Source organism: Pseudonaja textilis, chromosome 5 (genome assembly GCF_049901715.1).
Source record: "Pseudonaja textilis isolate UNSWEBS1 chromosome 5, rPseTex1.2, whole genome shotgun sequence".
NCBI lineage: Eukaryota > Metazoa > Chordata > Lepidosauria > Squamata > Elapidae > Pseudonaja > Pseudonaja textilis.
The window spans coordinates 2,019,819-2,040,000 of NC_141994.1; the positions used below are offsets into that span (position 1 = coordinate 2,019,819).

Genomic DNA, 20,182 nt, shown 5'->3' on the forward strand with positions numbered 1-20,182 from the left:
ATAACTATATTAATAAAACAAATAAAACTTCAAAACAAAACAAAATCCATATTGCATTTTTTTCCTGCTTAGTTAAGGCAGCCTTGAAGCCTATAAACTCCAAGGAAGTAGATCAATATCCAAGATTTTCCTATTCACCTGGAAGATCAGCTCAAGCGGTGGCAAAAATGGGAGAACTAAAAATCCATTTAGAAATGAATTAGGAAAAAAACAACAACAGCGGATCTTTCCTCAAAATAAAAACAAAACAAAATAAAATGTGCTGGGCCTGAGGAAATTACTTTGACCTGAATGAGCTAGAGAGGAAACAAAACATTTTAAATTTACGTAGGAATGTTCGATTTGGTCCCTGTGAAAACAATGGCTAAGGACTTTGTTCAAGAAAGCTGTGTATCTAAAGTCTGTGAAAGAACAGTATGTTCTGGGATATTGTGTTCTTTTTTCTGGAATGTGCCACAACTTCTCGTTCTGGAAAAACACAATGGCTTTGGAATGCCAAGGCAGAGCATTCTGTCAGAGAAACAAAATGTTTTTATTATCAGGGAGATGTGCATTTATTGTCCAAATGTGATTTTTTGGGGGGCTCCATCGGAGATAGTTATTATCTTCCCCACAAGAGGTTGCCTAAAATTTCGTACACTTGCTCAAACTTCTCCAGTTTGGTATCTTCCCATCCACCACTGCGGTTGTTAAGGGAATAATTCCGTCGTTAAAATCTGACTCGTATATTATTCAATTGTTGTTTATGTAAGTGGGTGAGAGATAAGTACCTTGGTCCACATATTAAACGTACGGCCCGGTGGGAGGCCCATATTAAAACAACATATACCTCAAAGGTGGCCAAAATCTGAAACTTAATGTAATTTAATTTAATTACATTTAATACAGCACAATTTCTGATGAAAATGGTCTGAGATTTATTCTATTTTACATGTTTTATGCATTACATTATTGTATTTTCTCCTATAAGTATTGTATTTTACCCTACTCTCATTTTAAATTGTTTCTAATTTTATTGGTAATATGTGTTTGATTTTGTACGTTGACATGGCCTATAGGCTAATCAATAAATGAATGAATATACATACATACACACACACACATATACACACACACACATATACACACACAAACATCACACACACACACACACACACTAGCTTGATACCTGTGCTTTGCTACGAAACTATGTGGTCAGGCCTAGTTTTGGGGGAGGAAAATAAGGGGAAAAAAATTCTGCCTCTGCCTACCAGCATCCATCGGTATTCATCTGGCTAGCGTCCTGTCAATGTGTGAGAGAGTTGAGGGCTGTTTGGAAACTGAAAGAGTATTTGCTGTGTGAGCAAGAAGGAGACAGCAAGGAGCCTAGGCGTGGCTTAACTCAACTGTTCTGTATTAAAGGTGCTTGGTGCTGCTGTGAAACTGAGACTGAAACTCCTCTCCTCTGCTTGCGTTTTGCATTTGGGAGAGATTTCTTTCCAGGTGGGGAGGGGGAGTAGAACTCCTTAGCATCAGAGCATGTTATTAATAATAATAATAACGGAAATACTCTAAATGCTCTGATGGTCATTTGGAAAAATCCTTTCTTAGTAAGCCCCTAGAAGCCAAGAGGAACCTATGGGCCAAATTTCAAGTTTGTAGGCTTTACGGTTCTGGAGATTTTGTGATGATGCGTGAGTGCTTTTTCAGTTTTTTATATATAGATTCACGAGGTGATGTTGTGACATTCAGAACTGCAAACACACATCCGCAAACCCTGGGACCCTGCAACTGTCATAAGTATGAACCGGTTGCCTGAATTCCAATCACGTGACCACGGGGATGCTGCCCAGTCATAGTCACTTTTTTCAGTGCTTTTGCCACGTCGAACAGCCGCTAAACGAATGGCTGTAATTCGAGGACTGCCTGGATAGTCTTACAAAAAAGGACCACCAAGCCAAATCAGAAAGCGGTTGTTACCTCCTCTGGATTTCGTCAGATCTTCGCTTCCGGGCCGCCAACATTTGCTGTTTCTGTAGATTCAGCAAAGCTGAAGGAGAGACGGAGTGGATAGCTGGGGTTGCCTTCCCTGTAGACCCTGGAGGGAAAGAAAGAAAGAAAGAGGGAGAGGGAGAAAGAGAGAGAGAGAGAGAGAGAACGGAAGCTGTGACATCTGAAAGCAGCTTTTCCAAAAGGCAACTGATCTTCGATTTTCCTTGAAGACATTTTGTTTCTCATCCAAGAAGACTCAGGGGAGAAGGAAGCGATAGAAGGAGAAGGCTGAGGTAGCAGGAAAAGGAGGAGAAGGAGAAGAAAAAGAGAAGAGGAGGAGAAGGAGAGTAGAAGGAGGAAGAGCAGAAGGAGGACAAAAAGAGGACTAGAAGAAGAGAAGGAGAAGAGGAAACAAGAGGAAGAAGAAGAGGAAGGACAAGAAGAGGAACAAGAAGAACAAGAGAAGGAGGAAGAGAAAGAAGAGGAAGAGGAAGAAGAGGAAGAGGAGGAAGAACAAGAAAAAGAGGAAGAAGAGAAGAACAAGAGGAAGAAGAACACGAAGAGGAGGAAGAAGAGAAACAAGAAGAGCAAGAAGAGGAGGTAGAAGTGGAAGAGGAGGAGGAAGGGGAAGAAGAGGAAGAAGAACAAGAAAAGGAGGAAGAAGAGGAAGAAGAGAAGAACAAGAGGAGGAGAAGAAGAGGAAACAAGAGGAAGAAGAACAAGAAGAGGAGGAAGAAGAAGAGGAAGAAGAGAAACAAGAAGAGCAAGAGGAACAAGACGAACAAGAGAAGGAGGAAGAGGAAGAAGAACAAGAAAAGGAGGAAGAAGAGGAAGAAGAGAAGAACAAGAGGAGGAGGAGAAGAAGAAACAAGAGGAAGAAGAACAAGAAGAGGAGGAAGAAGAAGAGGAAGAAGAGAAACAAGAACGAGGAGGAAGAAGAGGAAGAAGAGAAACAAGAAGAACGAGGAGGAAGAAGAGAAACAAGAAGAGCAAGAAGAGCAGGTAGAAGAAGAGGAAGAAGAGGAGGAGGAGGAGGAAGAATTCTTTAGCAATTTCTTGGACGAGAAGTGAAGTGTCTTCAAAGAAAACCAAGGGAGTCAAGAGGCCTTTTGGAAAAGCCCCTTTGGGACAACCATGACCTGGATGCCCGAGAACCTCCGTCAACGTGGAGACGCGACAGCTGTTCTCCACCTGCAAGCCAGCATTTATCCCGGGTTCCTTTCCAACGTACCTAGCGCCCCCCTTCGGGTGAAGTGTTGGTTGAGGTTCCGGGCTCCCGCCGAGGGCACCGCCAAGAGCTCCTGGAATTCTTCTGAGCAGGGGGGCTTTGCCAGACCTGGAAGGGAACCATGGGTGAGATGGGAGGGAGCTCTTCAACCTCCATTGCAGGCAGTTCTTGACGTACGACTTGTTTCATTTAGTGGCCGTTCAAAGTAACAACGCCACTGAAAAAAAGCGACTTATGCCCATTATTTCGCACTTACGACCGTGGCGTTGTCCCCACCGTCATGTAATTTTACATTTGGATGCTTGGCAATGGACTCACATTTACGACGGTCACTGTGTCCCTGGGTCATGGGATCTCCTTTTGTGAACAAAATCTATGGGGGACGCCACATTCACTTAAGAATGGCAGCGATTCACTTAACAACAGTGGCAAGGAAGGTCGTAAAAAGGAGCAAAGCTCCCTTAACAGCTGTTCTGACCCAAACCTTGTTCCAAGGAAACAAACACGAAACGGAGGTAGCAGCAAAACCTTTTAATGATTCTTTACAAATTCCGTTCCTTCCGGGTTCAAAGGCTGTTCCAAACTCATTGTCTCTGATAAGAACGAGCCTTGCCAAGGTGGTGCAAGGCTGCCAAGAACACTAGATAAGGTTGCCAAGAAATATATCACTCTCCAAACACCAACCAAGATATTCCGAACGTCCACAAGGCTTGAGTGCAAAACCTTCTTTGCTTCCTGCAAAGAACTCCGGTTTCTCAGCTGGCTTTTATCCCTTAAGGGAGGGGCCATTACCTTGCAGCCTTACTCCCGAGTCGCCCGTGCTGCTGCAGCTGATCTTTCCTTTGAGCAGCCCTGCGCGCATGCCCACCGGGCACCGGCTCCTCGGGGGACTCTTCCTCACTGCTGCCAGCCTCCACAATCTCCGAAGGCAGCACTCCACTCCCTGATGGTCCTGGCCCCATCCCTGCATCACACGCAGGCCCCTCACCTGAGTCCTCGCTCTCCAAGACCTCAGCCATCTACACCAGTTGCCAGCAAACCACAACAACAACTATCTTGCTGAGCAATGGAGATTTTGGGCTCAATGGTGGTCGTAAATCGAGAACTACCTCTTTGGGAAAGATGCAGGCTGAAAGAAACACAGGCCGCTTCAGAAAACAGAGGAGAAGTTACCCAGTTTGTCTTTGGTTTCCTGCACGATCGCATCCACTCCTCTCACAACCAGGTTTGTCAACGTCGTTTGGACTTTCCTTTTGGGAACGGCAGCTGCAGCCCTGAAGGGAGAGAACACAAGGACACAACTCAAGGTCTGGAAATCAAAGCCAGCCTAAATCTTCCCTGTTGAAAACATTGCGATCAATTCTGATTTTATGGAGGGAAAAGTTCTAGGCTGGTTCTCTCCTTGATTAGTTTCCATCCAGCTGATCTAATTTTTTTTTATTTATGGCAACCTCTTAGATCAGGGATGGCGAACCTTTTCGTAGTGTGCCGGCACTCACAATGCAATGCGCCCCCTCCTGCGCATGCGTGCACGAGACCTGCGCCCCGTCCCCTTACCTGCACTGCACATACGCACGCCTCCCAGCTGATTTTTGGCCCATTTGAGGCCGTTTTTGCCCTCCCGGAGGCTTGAAGGAAGTCTTTGCAGCCTCGAGAGGCCGAAAAACGGGCCTTCCGGAAATACCGGAAGTGCCGTAACGGGCCTGCTTTTCGGCCTCCCGAGGCCTCCCTCAGGCCTCTGGGAGGCCGAAAACGGCTTCCCCGGGCTCCTGAGGCCCCCCGGAGGCCGAAAAATGGGCCTTCTGGAAATACCGGAAGTGCTGTAATGGGCCCATTTTTCAGCCTCCGGAGGCTTCCCTCGAGCCCCAGGAGGGCAAAAATGGCCTCAAACAGGCCGAAAACCAACTGGGAGGCACGCACATGTGCAGTGCAGGTAAGTTTAGCTGGGGCTCATGTGCCCACACAAATGGCTCTGCGCGCCACCCGTGGCACGCATGCCATTGGTTCGCCATCACGGCCTTTGATGTTGGGATCCTGCTCTCATGCCACCCCTTCTCCTTCTTTTCATGTCTAGTGTGATGAAAAGAAGGACCAGGGGTGACATGATGGCAGGGCTGCAATATCTGAGGGGCTGCCCCAAAGAAGAAAGAGTCCACTTATTTTCCAAAGCACCAAAAGGCAGGACGAGAAGCAACGGATGGAAAGTCATCCAAGGAAAGAAACAACCTCGAATGAAGGAGAAATTTCCTGATTAATGACAATGTTAATTGACTGAATGACTTCCCTCCAACATTAGGACTTTAAGAAGAGACCGCACAAACCTGAAATGGTATATAGTCTCCTACCTGAAGACCTCCAAGGTCCCTTCCAACTCTGTCAATCTAATTCAGAGGTCTCCAAACTTGGCAACTTTAAGACTTGTGGACTTCAACTCCCAGAATTCCTCAGCCAGCCATGCCCGCTTTCTCTCTCTCTTAATCTCCTCAAGTGGAGACAGATGGCAGAGGAAGGGATTACAAGAGAGTAGGCTAGGCTGGCTGAGGGCTTCTGGGAGCTGAAGCCCACAAGTCTTAAAGTTGCCAAGTTTGGGGACCTCTGATCTAATTGAATCTAATTAAACCAAGACCTGGATAAGCAAATTCCAGGCCCCACAAAGCACAGAGAAGCATTTCCTTACACAGAGGCAGCGTAAGCCGCCGAGGAAACCCCCCCGTAGTAAAAACCGCCTTGACAGAGCTTCTCTTTCAAGCCAAGGTTCCGCTTTGCTGTCCGTTTCGGTGCTCGGGTGGTGGAGAATGTGGACTGCAGATCTGCTCGCTTCGAGCTCCGTTTTCGGTACTCGGACTGTATGTGATAGTGACAATATTCACACTCGCTCTGCAAAGGGAGACACAATCGAGTCCGGGAAACTGAAGATGCTGATCAAAGAACATTTTTTTTTAAAAAAAAGTAATATAATATAAATTAATGATATATAAATCTATAAAAAAGGATGTGTGTGTGTGTGTGTGTGTTCCAGCACAACTCTGGAACGCCTCGAGCAATTTCAACCAAACTTGGTATACAAATTACTTACTCTCTGGAAACAAATTCTGTGGCGGGTAGGACACCCCTAACACCCCTCAGGGTGTGTGTTCTGTTAAGATACGGCCTGTTGTGCCTTTAAATGGCTTCTACTGTACAGCGCTGCGGTAAGGTCGTATTTTCAGGGAAACAGAGGAATATCTACCTGTACGAAAACCTGGAGCCCAAACACCCTTTTTACCTGATTAACCATCTGAGTACAAGGCTCCCCATTTTTCTTCCTGGCTTTACAAGTCCCCAAGTCCATGGATTCCCCCAAAATCAGGATCTTTTGAGGATGATCGACGGATAGACACACCTGAGAAGAAAGAAGGAGGCAGCTTTCGGCTTTCAGGAAGCTGAACCAATTTATATCCAACATTATTACAGGTTTTATCAAGCCAATATTTTCTCAGCTGTTTTCATTGCATTTTCGTGGTGGGAGGAACACAAATATTGTGGCTTAGTTTCTTGGGAAAAAAGGAGCTTTGGTTTTCCTACACCAAAGGCCTCGTGGCTGCCCAACGAGGAAGATTATATTCCACTAAAATGATTCTGGATCAATTTTCAGCAGTACTTAAACTGCTGCTGTTTAAAGAGATGTTTCTCCTACTCTTCACTTTTTCCACAATCTCGGGTGCAAGAACAACCACGTTTCGATCTTCTGAACTTTTGGATTCATGCTGGAGCCCATCTTCAGGGAACTTCTCTCTAGCACAGCGCAATGAACAAGGACACACATTCAATTTTGCAGCTAACTAAGATTGTTGGATGGGCAGAGACAAAAACAGCCAGGAAAATGATTGAAGCCTGGGAAATAAGCCCCTCATCAGTCAAGAGGAATTTACCACTGATTTACTACCAGGTTATCAATTACTTAGAAAGTGAGACCTTGGCAACACAAAGAAACAACAACCAACAACTTAATAGTCAGCCATCAACACCTCAATCGACAACTAAAAAGCATCATATAAATACTACACACAGAACGGCACAGACTCCGCTAGGGAGATGTTCCTTGAAGATGGGCTCCAGAAGTCCAAAAGCTCGGAAGACAGAACTTCTGTTCCCGGTGACCGACCCAGATTGGATCCTGCAACATTATCCTGGGATAAGTAGATTTCCCTTCATTCAACTTTTTGTTCTGCAGACAACTCAAACCATTCAAATTGTGTTTGGATCACCCAAACTTATCTGTTCTGGAAGAATTTGTGAGTGGAGGTCCTCTCCTAGGAGACACCCCAACTGCTCCTCAAGACAGTTCAGAGAACGTTCTTCTGGCCTTCAGCCCAGGGACCTTCAAGGATGAAGCCAACAAGAGAGAAGAGTTCTCCTACTTCACTTCAGGACTGGTTCCCGAGTCAAGAAGCACTCAGAAACCCAGAAGCTCAGATCTCTCCTTTTCTTCTCCCACCAAGGACACCCACTCAAACCTTACATTACACAAAATGGTTCTGAGGTACACTGCTCAAAAAAATAAAGGGAACACTTAAACAACACAATGTAACCAAGTCAATCACACTTCTGTGAAATCAAACTGTCCACTTAGGTAGCAACACTGATTGACAATCAATTTCACATGCTGTTGTGTAAATGGAATTAGACAACATAGGCAGTTAGCAAGACATCCCCAATAAAGGAGTGGTTCTGCAGGTGGTGACCACAGACCACTTCTCAGTTCCTATGCTTTCTGGCTGATGGTTTGGTCACTTTTGAATGCTGGCGGTGCTTTCACTCTAGTGGTAGCATGAGACGGAGTCTACAACCCACACAAGTGGCTCAGGTAGTGCAGCTCATCCAGGATGGCACATCAATGCGAGCTGTGGCAAGAAGGTTTGCTGTGTCTGTCAGCGTAGTGTCCAGAGCATGGAGGCGCTACCAGGAGACAGGCCAATACATCAGGAGACATGGAGGAGGCCGTAGGAGGGCAACAACCCAGCATCAGGACCGCTACCTCCGCCTTTGTGCAAGGAGGGACAGGAGGAACACTGCCAGAGACCTGCAAAATGACCTCCAGCGGGCCACAAATGTGCATGTGGCTGCTCAAACGGTCAGAAACAGACTCCATGAGGGTGGTATGAGGGCCCAACGTCCACAGGTGGGGGTTGTGCTTACAGCCCAACACCGTGCAGGACGTTTGGCATTTGCCAGAGAACACCAAGATTGGCAAATTCGCCACTGGCGCCCTGTGCTCTTCACAGATGAAAGCAGGTTCACACTGAGCACATGTGACAGACGTGACAGGGTCTGGAGACGCCGTGGAGAATGTTCTGCTGCCTGCAACATCCTCCAGCATGACTGGTTTGGCAGTGGGTCAGTAATGGTGTGGGGTGGCATTTCTTTAGGGGACGCACAGCCCTCCATGTGCTCACCAGAGGTAGCCTGACTGCCATTAGGTACCGAGATGAGATCTTCAGACCCCTTGTGAGACCATATGCTGGTTCCTCCTAATGCATGACAATGCTAGACCTCATGTGGCTGGAGTGTGTCAGCAGTTCCTGCAAGATGAAGGCATTGATGCTATGGACTGGCCCGCCCGTTCCCCAGACCTGAATCCAATTGAGCACATCTGGGACATCATGTCTCGCTCATTTCACCAACGCCACGTTGCACCACAGACTGTCCAGGAGTTGGGGGATGCTTTAGTCCAGGTATGGAAGATCCCTCAGACCATCCACCATCTCATCAGGAGCATGCCCAGGCATTGTAGGGCGGTCATACAGGCACGTGGAGGCCACCCACACTACTGAGCCTCATTCTGACTTGTTGTAAGTACATTACATCAAAGTTGGATCAGCCTGTAGCGTTTTTTTCCACTTTAATTTTGAGTGTAACTCCAAATCCAGATCTCCATGGGTGGCTAAATTTGATTTCCATTGATAATTTTTGTGTGATTTTGTTGTCAGCACATTGAACTATGTAATGAACAAAGTATTTCATAAGAATATTTCATTCATTCAGATCTAGGATGTCTTATTTTTGTGTTCCCTTTATTTTTTTGAGCAGTGAATTTGCAGGTGTGGGATCCTGCCGGTATAAGGTTCAGTGATCGCATGCTTTGCACACATACGCACGCTTTGCGAACAGCAGTGCAAAAACTCTTACCTGTGTTACTTCAGGGAAGTAACACAGGTGAGGAGCGGCAATCCACTCTTCTGCACTGATCAGCTGAGACGATAAAGGTCAGTACAGTACAGGGGTGCGGGAATGGTGGGCCTGTTGTGGTTCGCCGGCAGCCTGTGCAGACGGCAGCAGAATCCGACAGTGGAGATGAATGGGGACCAGTCCTGGAGTATGGGGAGGACTCAAACAAGGGTCCTCCATCCAATGCAGGGCTGGGGCCAGGACCCTCTGAGAGTGGGGTGCTGACTCTGGAGGCTCCGGAGTCTGGCAGCAGTGAGGCAGAAGAACCAGGGGACCCTGTTCCCAGTGTGCATGTGCACAGAGCTGCCCAAAGGCAAGAGCAGCTGAAACAAAATGGGTGACTCGGGAGTAAGGCTTGGAGGTGATTGCCCCTCCCATAAGGTATAAAGGACAGGCAAAGGTAGAGAAACCTTTGCAGGAAGCAAAGTCGTTCGCTCTGTTCGGATTAAACCTAGGAACTCTGTGTGGACTTTGTACTTTGGTTGGTTTTTTATAGTTATTTTGGCACTTTAGTTGTTGGCAGCAATTCAAAGGAGAGAAAGGTGGGTGTTTATCTCAAGGGACTGTTTGGGACTCATTACCGGCTGGGAATGAAAATAATTCCCAGCACTGAAATAAAACAAGAGTTGTTTGGACTAAGCGTGTGCTTAATTATGGTCTCAGGAAGCCTTGGTCAGAACAGGGCCCACATCATTGTTGGAGCTAGAAGTTCAGCTGAGCCAGCAGAATCCCACCCCTGGGTGTTTGTTGAGAGAAAGATCTAGAGGCCTTCTGCCCCAACCTTCATCCATACCTCCTCTGATCCTTCCTTGGGCTTCATCTGGTTAGCGTTGAGGAGGCCTACGACCATGCCTTGGTCGGTCTTCCAGTGCTCTTTGTGAACGTCCCCAAACAGGAAGAGGGAGACGGACCTGTTGAAGTCACGTAGGTCATTCAGGTGCCAGATGCTGAAGGTTTTACCCTGGGAGAGATGCGGAGAACAAGCGCCTTCCTATGTTACTTTGCAATGATTGGTTGGGACAAGCATTAAACACTCCCCCAAAAAACCATTACGTGCTTCAGGCAGTGTGGGGCGCATCGCTTGCCCACACGCTCTTCGTCTGCGAAAGCAGCAACACAGTGGCCAGGCTTGCCGGAGTGGACGAGGGCAGGATTTTCTGCTGGACGGCTACCGGTATCTGGAGTGACCGTTACAGGTAGGCAAGGGTGCACGAGTTGCATCGCTCACACTTTTGGGCCGCGGAAGAAGCGGCCCATGGCCAGGCAAGGCATGTGGGACGAGTGGGTTGCTCCTCACAGCTCAGAGGGAGGGAAAAGAGGGAAAGGGAAAGGATGGAAGACAAGGGGAGAGAGAGAGAGGAAGGGAAGGAAGGAAGGAATAGCACTTATATCCTGCTTCATGGTGCTTTACAGCCCTCTCTAAGCGGTTTACAGAGTCAACCTCTTGCTCCAGACAATCTGGGTCCTCATTTTACCTACCTCAGAGGGACGGAAGCCTGAGTCAACCTTGAGATGGTCAGGATCGAGCTGCTGGTAGTGGGCAGAGTTTAGCCTCAATACCGCATTCTCACCACTATGTCATCACAGCTCAGAGGAAAGGGGAAAAGGAAAAGGAAGGAAGACCAGGGGAGAGAGGGAGGAAGGAAGGAGGAAGGCTGAGTCAACCTTGAGCCGGTCAGGATCGAACTTCCTGGCTGTGGGCAGAGTTAGCCTGCAATCCTTCATTCTAACCACTGCGCCACCAATTCAATTTTTTTTACTACCGCTGGGACTCAATGGGAGACAGAGAATAGATGGGGGTGAGGCCAGTCAGAGGCGGGATTGGCCAGTTCTCCAAATTACTCAACATTTCCTCTGCCCAAATATCTTTTCAAAGAACGCTCCTGTGTACAACGCCTTTTACAACACCCCCGTTACACTCCTACTGTCTTTCTCATCACCCACCCCAAAAAGAAGGCCCAGCACAGTTTTGTGCCCATGCGTTAAAATTAAGCCCTGTCCCCCAAATTTGGCCCTAATTAAGCACATATGTGGCCGTTCCCCGCCATTTTCTCACATCGCTTGCAGTGTGGAGAACATGAGGTGAGAAGGCGAGAGGGGGCGGAAAGAGTGGGGCGGGGAACTTGCCCCACCGGGCTGCTTCTTTCGCGGGCGAAAGGAGCAACTCACTCATCCCATGCACCTTGCCTGGCCACGGGCCGCTTCTTTCACAGCTCAGTAGTGTGAGCGACGCAACTCGCACACCCTTGCCTACCTATAACGGTCACTCCAGATACCGGTAGCCGTCCAGCAGAAAATCCTGCCGTTGTCCACACCAGCAAGCCTGGTCACTGGGCCGCTTTTTTGGGGGATGAAGAGCGTGTGGGCAAGCGATGTGCCTGCCGCCTGAAGCACTTAACAGTTTTTTGAGTGTTTGTGCTTATCCCGATCCTTGTGGCCCAGCGCAGCAAGGAAGACCTTTGACAAAAAACAGTCCCTACCGCAGATAGTTATAGTCACAAGAGATTCCAGCTGGAATTCAGGGTTTGGAGAGTTATGACGATGTTCCAGCAACAGAGGTGGGTATTCAGTTGGTTCTGACGGGAGAACCGGTAGAGGAAATTTTGAGTAGCTTGGAGAACCGGCCAATCCCGCCTCTGACTGGCCCCGCCAACCCCATCTCTTCTCCGCTTCCCATTGAATCCCAGCTGATCGGCTAGGTCTCCTTTGGTTGCCCTGCACAGGAAAACGGAGCTGGAAAGCAGGTTAGCGGGGTGGGGAGGGAAGGGGGATTTTGCAGTATCCTTTCCCTGCCACGCCCACCAAGCCACGCCCACAGAACCGGTAGTAAAAAAATTTGAATCCCACCACTGTTCCAGAAGATGATGACATAACGGTATCTGAATAAATTGTGGATTTTTAATGAATTGATTGTTGAGCCGGAAACAACTAGCGCGTATGTGCGAGGGCAACCTTCACTTTTACCTTACCATACACGAGCATTATGCTTTCCTTGAGGGGGTGTGGCTGGGATTTGGCCTGCGGTTGGTAAGTTACAAAAGGGTTGTGTATCGTAAGACTTCAGAACAATTATTCCCTCAGTCCCTTAAGCAACCTGGGTGGTGGCTGGGATCAAGTTACAAAAGGGTTGTTGACACTCAGTCTAGATTTCCCCATTGACTTTGTTTGTCAGGATGTCGGAAAAGGGACTATAACCACCTGCAGTAGGGACTGTTTTTTGCCAAAGGTCTTCCTTGCTGCACTGGGCCACGAGGGTTGGGACAAGCATTAAACACTCCCCCCAAAAAACATTACGTGCATCAGGCAGCGTGGGGCACATCGCTCGCCCACATGCTCTTGTCTGCGAAAGCAGCGGCCCGGTGGCCAGGCTTGCTAGAGTGGATGACGGCAGGCTTTTTCGGCTGGAAGACTACCGGTTGCTGGAATAAGCACTACAGGTAGGCAAGAGTACGCAAGTTGCATCGTTCATGCTTTTGGGGCGCGAAAGAAGTAGCCCAGTGGCTAGGTGAGGCATGGGCGTGGGGGAATTAAGACATCCCTCGAAAAGATGGCCTAGCCGATTTTTCGGTGGGGTCAAAAGAAAAATAAGACCTGGTCTTATTTTCTAAGAAACACGGTAGAAAAATATGTTCCGACCCAGCTTCCTAAACACAACAAACTTCTAGTGTGAACTCAAAGAGATTCCTTTATTAGGAGCGCCAGCAGCCCCAGCAAAAAGTTTCTCTCACCTCAGGCTCACAAGTCTGTCTGGCAGGGAGAGGAATCGTTATCTGCCACACCTATTCATCTCTGCCCCACCCTGCCTTTTATCCCCAGAGCTCGAGTGGGGCCTCACTAGCAGCAGTGGCTCTTCCGTCCCAAGGACTGGCCCATAGGTTTCCACTGCTCTCCTCTGCCTTCTGTGCATCTGTGCGTCAGACACTGGACACGGCTGTTCCTCCTCTTCTTCATCAGCCACAACCAGACCTGAGGGCTGTTGACTCTCCATCAGAGGACTGACGGGCGGCTCAGGCTCCGCTTCTGTCTCTCTGACAGCTCCGTTCCCTCTTCCCCCTCGGAGCTCCCATGTTCCCCTGATGCTGGTCCTGACTCCCACATTTCCTCGTCTGATTCGGCTGATGGAGGGGCCCTTGGCTGACAGGCCACAACAAAATATGACAAGTGAGAAATTCATAGGAACGTCTGACTTCGATCTCTGGCCAGCCAGAGATGAAAACGGTCAACCGATGGCCGAAGAGACCCAAGCAAACGTTCAAACACTTACATTGTTGCTGCTTTGGGGAGTCATTTTCTTTATTATGACGCCAAAGGTGACCCAATCCATTTCTTCAAGATTTGCCGAACGGAGTTTGTCTTGTACTTGAGACAGCCTGATCAGCTTCCGTCCAGTCATTTTCCTTTCCATCTCGGCCGAAGAGACCCGAGGTTTTCTGCAAAGAAATCAGAAATTCCCATTAGAGGAGCGACGCTTCAACCATCCATCGCTCGACGCAACCAGGAGGTTGAGCGACAAGAAAAGGAAGGAGTTTCCAACATGTATCCAAAATAAAGGTAAAGGTTCCCTTGGCACATCCGTGCTAGTCATTTCCGGCTCTAGGGGGCGCTGGTGCTCATCTCCGTGACAAAGCCAAAGAAGAGCCAGCACTGTCCGAAGACGTCTCCGTGGTCATGTTGCCAGCAGGACTAAACGCCTTTGAAGGTACACAGAACGCTGTTCCCTTCCCACCAAAGGGGTCCCTATTTTTCTACTTGCATTTTTTTACGTGCTTTTGAACTGCTAGGTTGGCAGAGGCTTACGGGGGAGGAAAGGGCCCCGATTCCCTTCATTAGCTGCAGCTGGGAACACAATGTTTAAAAAGGAGCTCACTCCATTACGCGGTGCTAGGGATTCGACCCGCTGAACTGCTGACCTTTCTGATCGACATGCTCAGTGTCTTAGCCACCACATTCTCTTTTTTATTTTATAAAAATAAAAAAGTATTTTATCCAAAATACTCAGCCTAATAAAAAGTCTTGCCTAACAAATTGGGCAAATTGTAAGAACTCCTGCTCCTTTTTTAAAAAAGCGCGGGAAAGTCCTGAAGATTAAAAACATGATGGCTTGAAAGGGATTAGCGAGGTTTTCAGATATTTCTCATGATTAGTTAGTCCTCGACTTACAATCACTTGTTTAATGACTGTTCCAAGTTACAATGGCACTGAAATCACTGAGTTATGATAGTTTTTCATACTTAACAATGGTTGCAGCATTCCTGTAATAATAATCAAAATTCAGGCATTTGGCAACCGACTCATACTTATGACCGTTGCAGTGTCCCAGGGTCATGTGATCCCCTTTTGTGACCTTCTGATGAGCAATGTCAATGGGGAAGCCGGATTCACTTAACACCCATGTTACTAACTTAACAACAGCAGTGATTCACTTAACAACGGTGGCAAGAAAAATCGTAAAGCGGAGCGGAATATACCTCACAACTGTCTCGCTTGGCAACATAAATTTTGGGCTCAATTGTGGTCGTAAGTCAAGACTACCTGTAATACAGCCAGAATAAAATTATGCCCTAGGTGTCAACGACAGAATTGTTCTTCGCAAGAAATTTATATAATTACCCTTGTGGTCCACATGGCATTAAAAAATAATAATAATAAAGTTATTCTAGATAGTTTGCTCACTGTCATGCCCCTGTTGGAAGGGGCATTTGGAGGGGCAGCCGACAGGAAGTGGGAGTGTGGCTCCATTGGCTGTGGAAGAAACCAGGGAAGGGCAAAGTCCGTCTGGGCAGAGCAGGGAAGAGGTAGAACAAGGGAGGGGGAATTTGGAGGAAGACCCAGGCCCACCCCCTCTTCATCTTGGGGCACGCAGGGAGGAACGGAGAAGGGAGCAATGTGGGTTGCATGGCTTATGGGGGAGGAAAGGGCCCTGATTCCCTTCATTAGCTGCAGCTGGGAACACAAGTGTTTAAAAAGGGAAGCTGCGCGCAGCAACTTGTTGGAAGTAAATCGTGAATTATATGTTATTATCATGGCTTATCTGGGTTCCTGGTGTCTTCCCAACTGTGTGTGTTTTGTTGGCCTTTCAAGTCTGCAATTCCTTCTCCTGCCCTGTCAAGTTAATTGCTGCAGCGAGGTTTGTTTGGATTTTTAGTTATAGTTTGTATGTACTTTGTTTTCAGACTGAATTTCCTCCACTTAAAGGCTGTTCCTGGGAGAGTTTTTTCTCCACCCAAAGCTAACCTGGACATTGGGGGCAAAGGTGGAGGTAATAAAGGAACTCTTCTTGCTTATCTGACTGTGTTGCCTTTGTGCCACGCCCCTTTTGGGTCATCACACTCACCTTAGTTTCAATCCAGAGTAGATTTCCATGGAAACGTTTTGATTTTTGACCTCGGAATTTTTTGTTACTGGAATTTTCTTACTGGAATCCTCAGCGGGTCTGTTTCCAGGCACAGATGTAAGTGGCTGAGAGAGCAGACTAGGTGTAGCTTTTGAAGCGTGGTTCTTATTCACTAAGGAGAAGAGAAAGAGTACACCATTATCCCAGGAGAAAACAGAAAACCAACACAGAAGGAAAAGGCTTAAAAAGTTTAACAATAAGCAGGACTGATCAGCTGGGCTGAGAAAGATGGAGATTTCTGTACCTTGGACGGAGTCCTTTCCTTAACGACAGCACTGTTTGATTGACCTGATCAAAGAAATCAAAGAATTTATTCGAAGAGTTATGCTTTCAGCTAGAAGATACTACAAGCAGCCTCAAGGCATTTACAGCGGTACCTCGGTACTCATCGTTAATTGATTCTGGGAGGCACGATGAGTAGCAAAGACGGTGAGTACTAAAGAAGGAACAATACAGTGAGTCACAAGGCAAGTTCTAGCTGGTGTGTTGAGTACCAAATGATGAGGACAGGTCCTCCTCGACTTACAACCACAATTGACCCCAGGATTTCTGTCGTTAAGTGTGACATTCATTAAGGAGTTTTATGGCCCTTTTTTGTCACAGTTGTTAAGGGAACCACTGCAGCTGATAAGTCTGTAACCCAGTGATTAACAGATTCACAGAGTTGGAAGGGACCTTGTAGGTCATCTAGTCCAACTCCTTCCACCCAAGCGGGAGACCCTACACCATTTCTGACAGATGGCAGTCCAGTCTCTTCTTGAAAGCTTCCAATGATGAAGCTCCCACAACTTCCAGATTAAGTGAATCTGGTTTGACTTTACTTGCTAGAAAGTCACAAAATATGAACCGGTGGCCAAGCATCTAAATTTTGATCGTACAAAGCATCAGTTAAAATGCACCTAGCCCCAAATTTGACAATTTGTTTCAAAGCAGTTATGTACCACAGTATCAACTGTATAGAAAAAAAGGATTGGATAAATATTTACCCTTAGTGTATATTTGATACTTTAAGCTCAAGGATGTTTCAGATTTTAATGTCAACATTATGCCTTTGTATTGCTCTAATACCGCACAAGATCACGTCTCTGGCAAAGAAACAGGTGGTTTAGAAAATAAAAAGTTTTAAGTGTAATTATCCAGTTTCAAGCCAGCTTTGTTGAGTTTCAAACCCAAAGTTGGCTTGAAACCCAACATTAAGAAAACTCAGATTATGGCATCCGACCCTCTCAATGCGTGGCAAATAGACGGGGAAGAAATGGGGGAAGTGACAGATTTTATTTTCCTGGGCTCCAAGGTCACTGCAGATGGGGACTACAGGCAAGAAATCAAAAGTTGTTTGCTCCTGGGGAGGAAAGCTATGGCAAATCTAGACAGCACACTAAAAAGCAGAGATATCAAAAGTGTGTAGTCAAGGCTGTGGTATTCCCAGTTGCAACCAATGGCTGGGAAAGTTGGACCATAAGGAAGGCTGAGCGCCAAAGAATGGAGGCCTTTGAACTCTGGGGCTGGAGAAGATTCCCGCAAGTCTCTTGGATTGCAAGGCCATCCAACTGGTCAGTCCTAGAGGAGATCCACCCTGACTGCTCTTTAGAAGGCCAGATCCTGAAGATGAAACTCAAATACTTTGTGGCCACCTAATGAGAAGGAAGAAGGACTCCCTGGAGAAGAGCCTCATGCTGGGAACGGTTGAGGGCAAAAGAAGAAGGGGAAGGCAGAGAAGGAGGTGGCTGGATGGCGTCACGGAAGCAGTTGGCGTGACCTTAAATGGACTCCAGAGAGGACAGGAAGGTCTGGAGGAACATTGTCCATAGGGTCACGATGGGTTGGACACAACTTCGCAACTAACAACAACAACAAATTATCCAGTCCTCAATTAGAGAGCAAGAAGACAAAGAATATTATAAAATTTGGGATTGATTTTATCAATGGCTAGATAAGAAAATAGGGAAATAAAATATAATAATACAGTAAAGAGAAGACAATGATATGTTATAACTGATTATAATGAAATGCATGATATTATGAACTAGGGTTTGTAAAAGTTGAGATTTGCTTGAAAAGGATGACATGAATTTATAATTGAAGTCTAATAAAGAGTTAACAATAATAGAATAGAAGATGCCTAGTTGATTTATATAATATGAATTTTAATAATGCATTCGGAAGGAAAAGACTGCTGATATTGTGCACAAAAGATATGTACCAAACGACACACTGTACAATGGAAAGATGGTTTTATTTGATGTTTGATGTTTGTATTTGTTAATGTTTGTTGTTATAATAAATAAAAAACTTGATTAAAAAAGTTATCCAGTCTTGGAAACTGTACCATCAATCCAAACAAATTCATTTAAAAGGTAGATAAATCAATGAGCGATATACCTAAGCCACCTTTCTCTCTCTGAAGTTTCATAGGACTCTTTTTATGCTAGATTTGAAGCAAGAACATTGATTATTCTGCGCCGAGTGTGGCTATTTGTAGAAATATCTTCTCCTCGTTTCCTCACTCTGATCCTAATCCTCACCACATTGTTTACACAAAGGAATCGGTATTCCTCAACTTCTGACCGTAATTGAGCCTGGAATTATGGTCGAAAGTTTTCTGGGTTGTTTAGCTAGCCGCTCATGGGACCACTCCAGAATTTTTTACCATCTTTCTTATGGTAGCTGTTAAGCCAACGTGAGTGTTGTAAAAAGAACATTGTGGTTGTTAAGGCAAATCTATTGTCTGCATGGGGCAGGATTTTTTTTTTGCCAGAAACCAGAAGTAAACATCAGTTTCTGGTGTGACCACGGGATGCTCCAAGTAGCTGGTTAAGCACGGGCCAGTCGCAAGCACCCAAAATGTGATCCCCTGTATTGAATCGGACATTTACATACGATGTCAAACTATTGCTAGCGCTTTAATTATTCTGCTGAACCGCCGGCATTCGCATCGTCTTAGCAAATTGCTCGGGGTTACAATGAATGTCCGAAGGATGAAATGCGAGCTTACACGTCGGAGAGCAGAACTGTCGAAAAGGGGGAAATGCAATTATTACCAGGTGTTTTCTTGCAGGGATCGTCAGGCTCAGGGGGCTGCCCTATCTCCGTCCTCCCCAACTGCTCTTGCAATTTTTTCATCTGCTCCTGCAATTTTCTCAACTCATCTGTGAGGCGAAAAGAAGAAGAAGAAGGAAGACAAATCTCATTGGAAGCCCAAGGTTAGATAAATTAAAAATTAAGGGGAAAAAACACCCCCCAACCCACCCCGATAAACCAATATTTAATGTACCAGGAACATCTGAACCGTTTTGAGTCTGCAGTTTTGATTCCATTTCTTTAAACTGTTACGTTCTGAGCCAGCTCCCCAAACACGACAAAACTGTCTGAAGTGAACTCAAAGATTCCTTGATTAGGAGCACAAGCAGCTCCGGCAAAAGGTTTCTTTCTCAGTGCAGGCTAAGAAGCCCGTCCATCGGTCCAGCAGCTGAATAGTTTTCTGCCACACCTCTCCATCTCCGCCCCGTACCTTTTATCCCCAGAGCTAGGGTGGGGCTTTGCTAGCAGCAAATTGCTAGCAGACGGCTCTTCCGTCCCGAGGACCGGCCCATAGATTTCCACTGCTCTCCTCTCCTCTGCCTTCTGTGCATCTATGCATCAGGCACTGGGCCCAGCTGTTCCTCCTCTTCCTCATCAGCCACCTCCAGACCTGGGGGCTGCTGACTATCCATCTGAAGGGCTGAGGGGTGGTCCAGGCTCCGACTCTCTCTCTGTCTCTCTCTCTCTGCAGCTCCATTCCCTCCCCCCCCTCGGAGCTCCCAGGTTGCCCTAATGCTGACCCTGACTTCCACGCCTCCTCCTCCTCCTCCTCCAATTCGGCTGCTGGGAGCGGCCGGTGGCCAACAGGCCACAATGCGTTAACGATTTTTGAGACAAAACCTCCAGATTAGATCCCTTTTAACCATCGGAAATGTAAGAAGTTTTCACGAGACCTTGCAGATCTTCCTTGGAAGGTTCTTTCACTCGATCAGGCGCCACAGGACGGGATGTCTTCTGAACGTGTTTTTCTTTCTTCTCTTCCTCCAAAAGGTCAGTCACATCCCCAAAGAGCTCAGCCACATTTTCCTGGCTGGCAGAGGACCCCGCCTCTTCTTCCTCTTCCACCTCCTCGGTGTAAGACGCATCGTCTTCTGCCTCAAAGAGTAAATCGTACTCATCCTGATGGCCAGCTGCTCTTTCCTTCTCTGAAGAATCCTCTTCTGCGTCACTCTCCTCTAAGAGGGAAGTTAAGAGGTCTAAGTCATCATCGCCTGGAAGGAAATGGATAATGGCCTAGTTAGCAACGATCTGAACACTTCCACCTCCAGCTATTGAAACCAAGCAAAACGTAAATACGATTC

At 46.8% G+C, this 20,182-nt stretch overlaps 1 protein-coding gene across 1 annotated transcript in view; it reads right to left on the reverse strand.

Moving 5' to 3' along the window:
• Nucleotides 1-20,182, reverse strand: part of MCM10 (minichromosome maintenance 10 replication initiation factor) — a 32,837-nt gene that overhangs the window by 9,781 nt on the left and 2,874 nt on the right. The window contains 12 exon segments of the mRNA XM_087933925.1: nucleotides 1,960-2,077; nucleotides 3,203-3,307; nucleotides 4,373-4,473; nucleotides 5,877-6,076; nucleotides 6,465-6,581; nucleotides 10,200-10,367; nucleotides 13,671-13,836; nucleotides 15,741-15,912; nucleotides 15,956-15,999; nucleotides 16,001-16,088; nucleotides 18,842-18,949; nucleotides 19,775-20,092. Coding sequence (XP_087790051.1) covers nucleotides 1,960-2,077; nucleotides 3,203-3,307; nucleotides 4,373-4,473; nucleotides 5,877-6,076; nucleotides 6,465-6,581; nucleotides 10,200-10,367; nucleotides 13,671-13,836; nucleotides 15,741-15,912; nucleotides 15,956-15,999; nucleotides 16,001-16,088; nucleotides 18,842-18,949; nucleotides 19,775-20,092 — 1,705 coding nt within the window.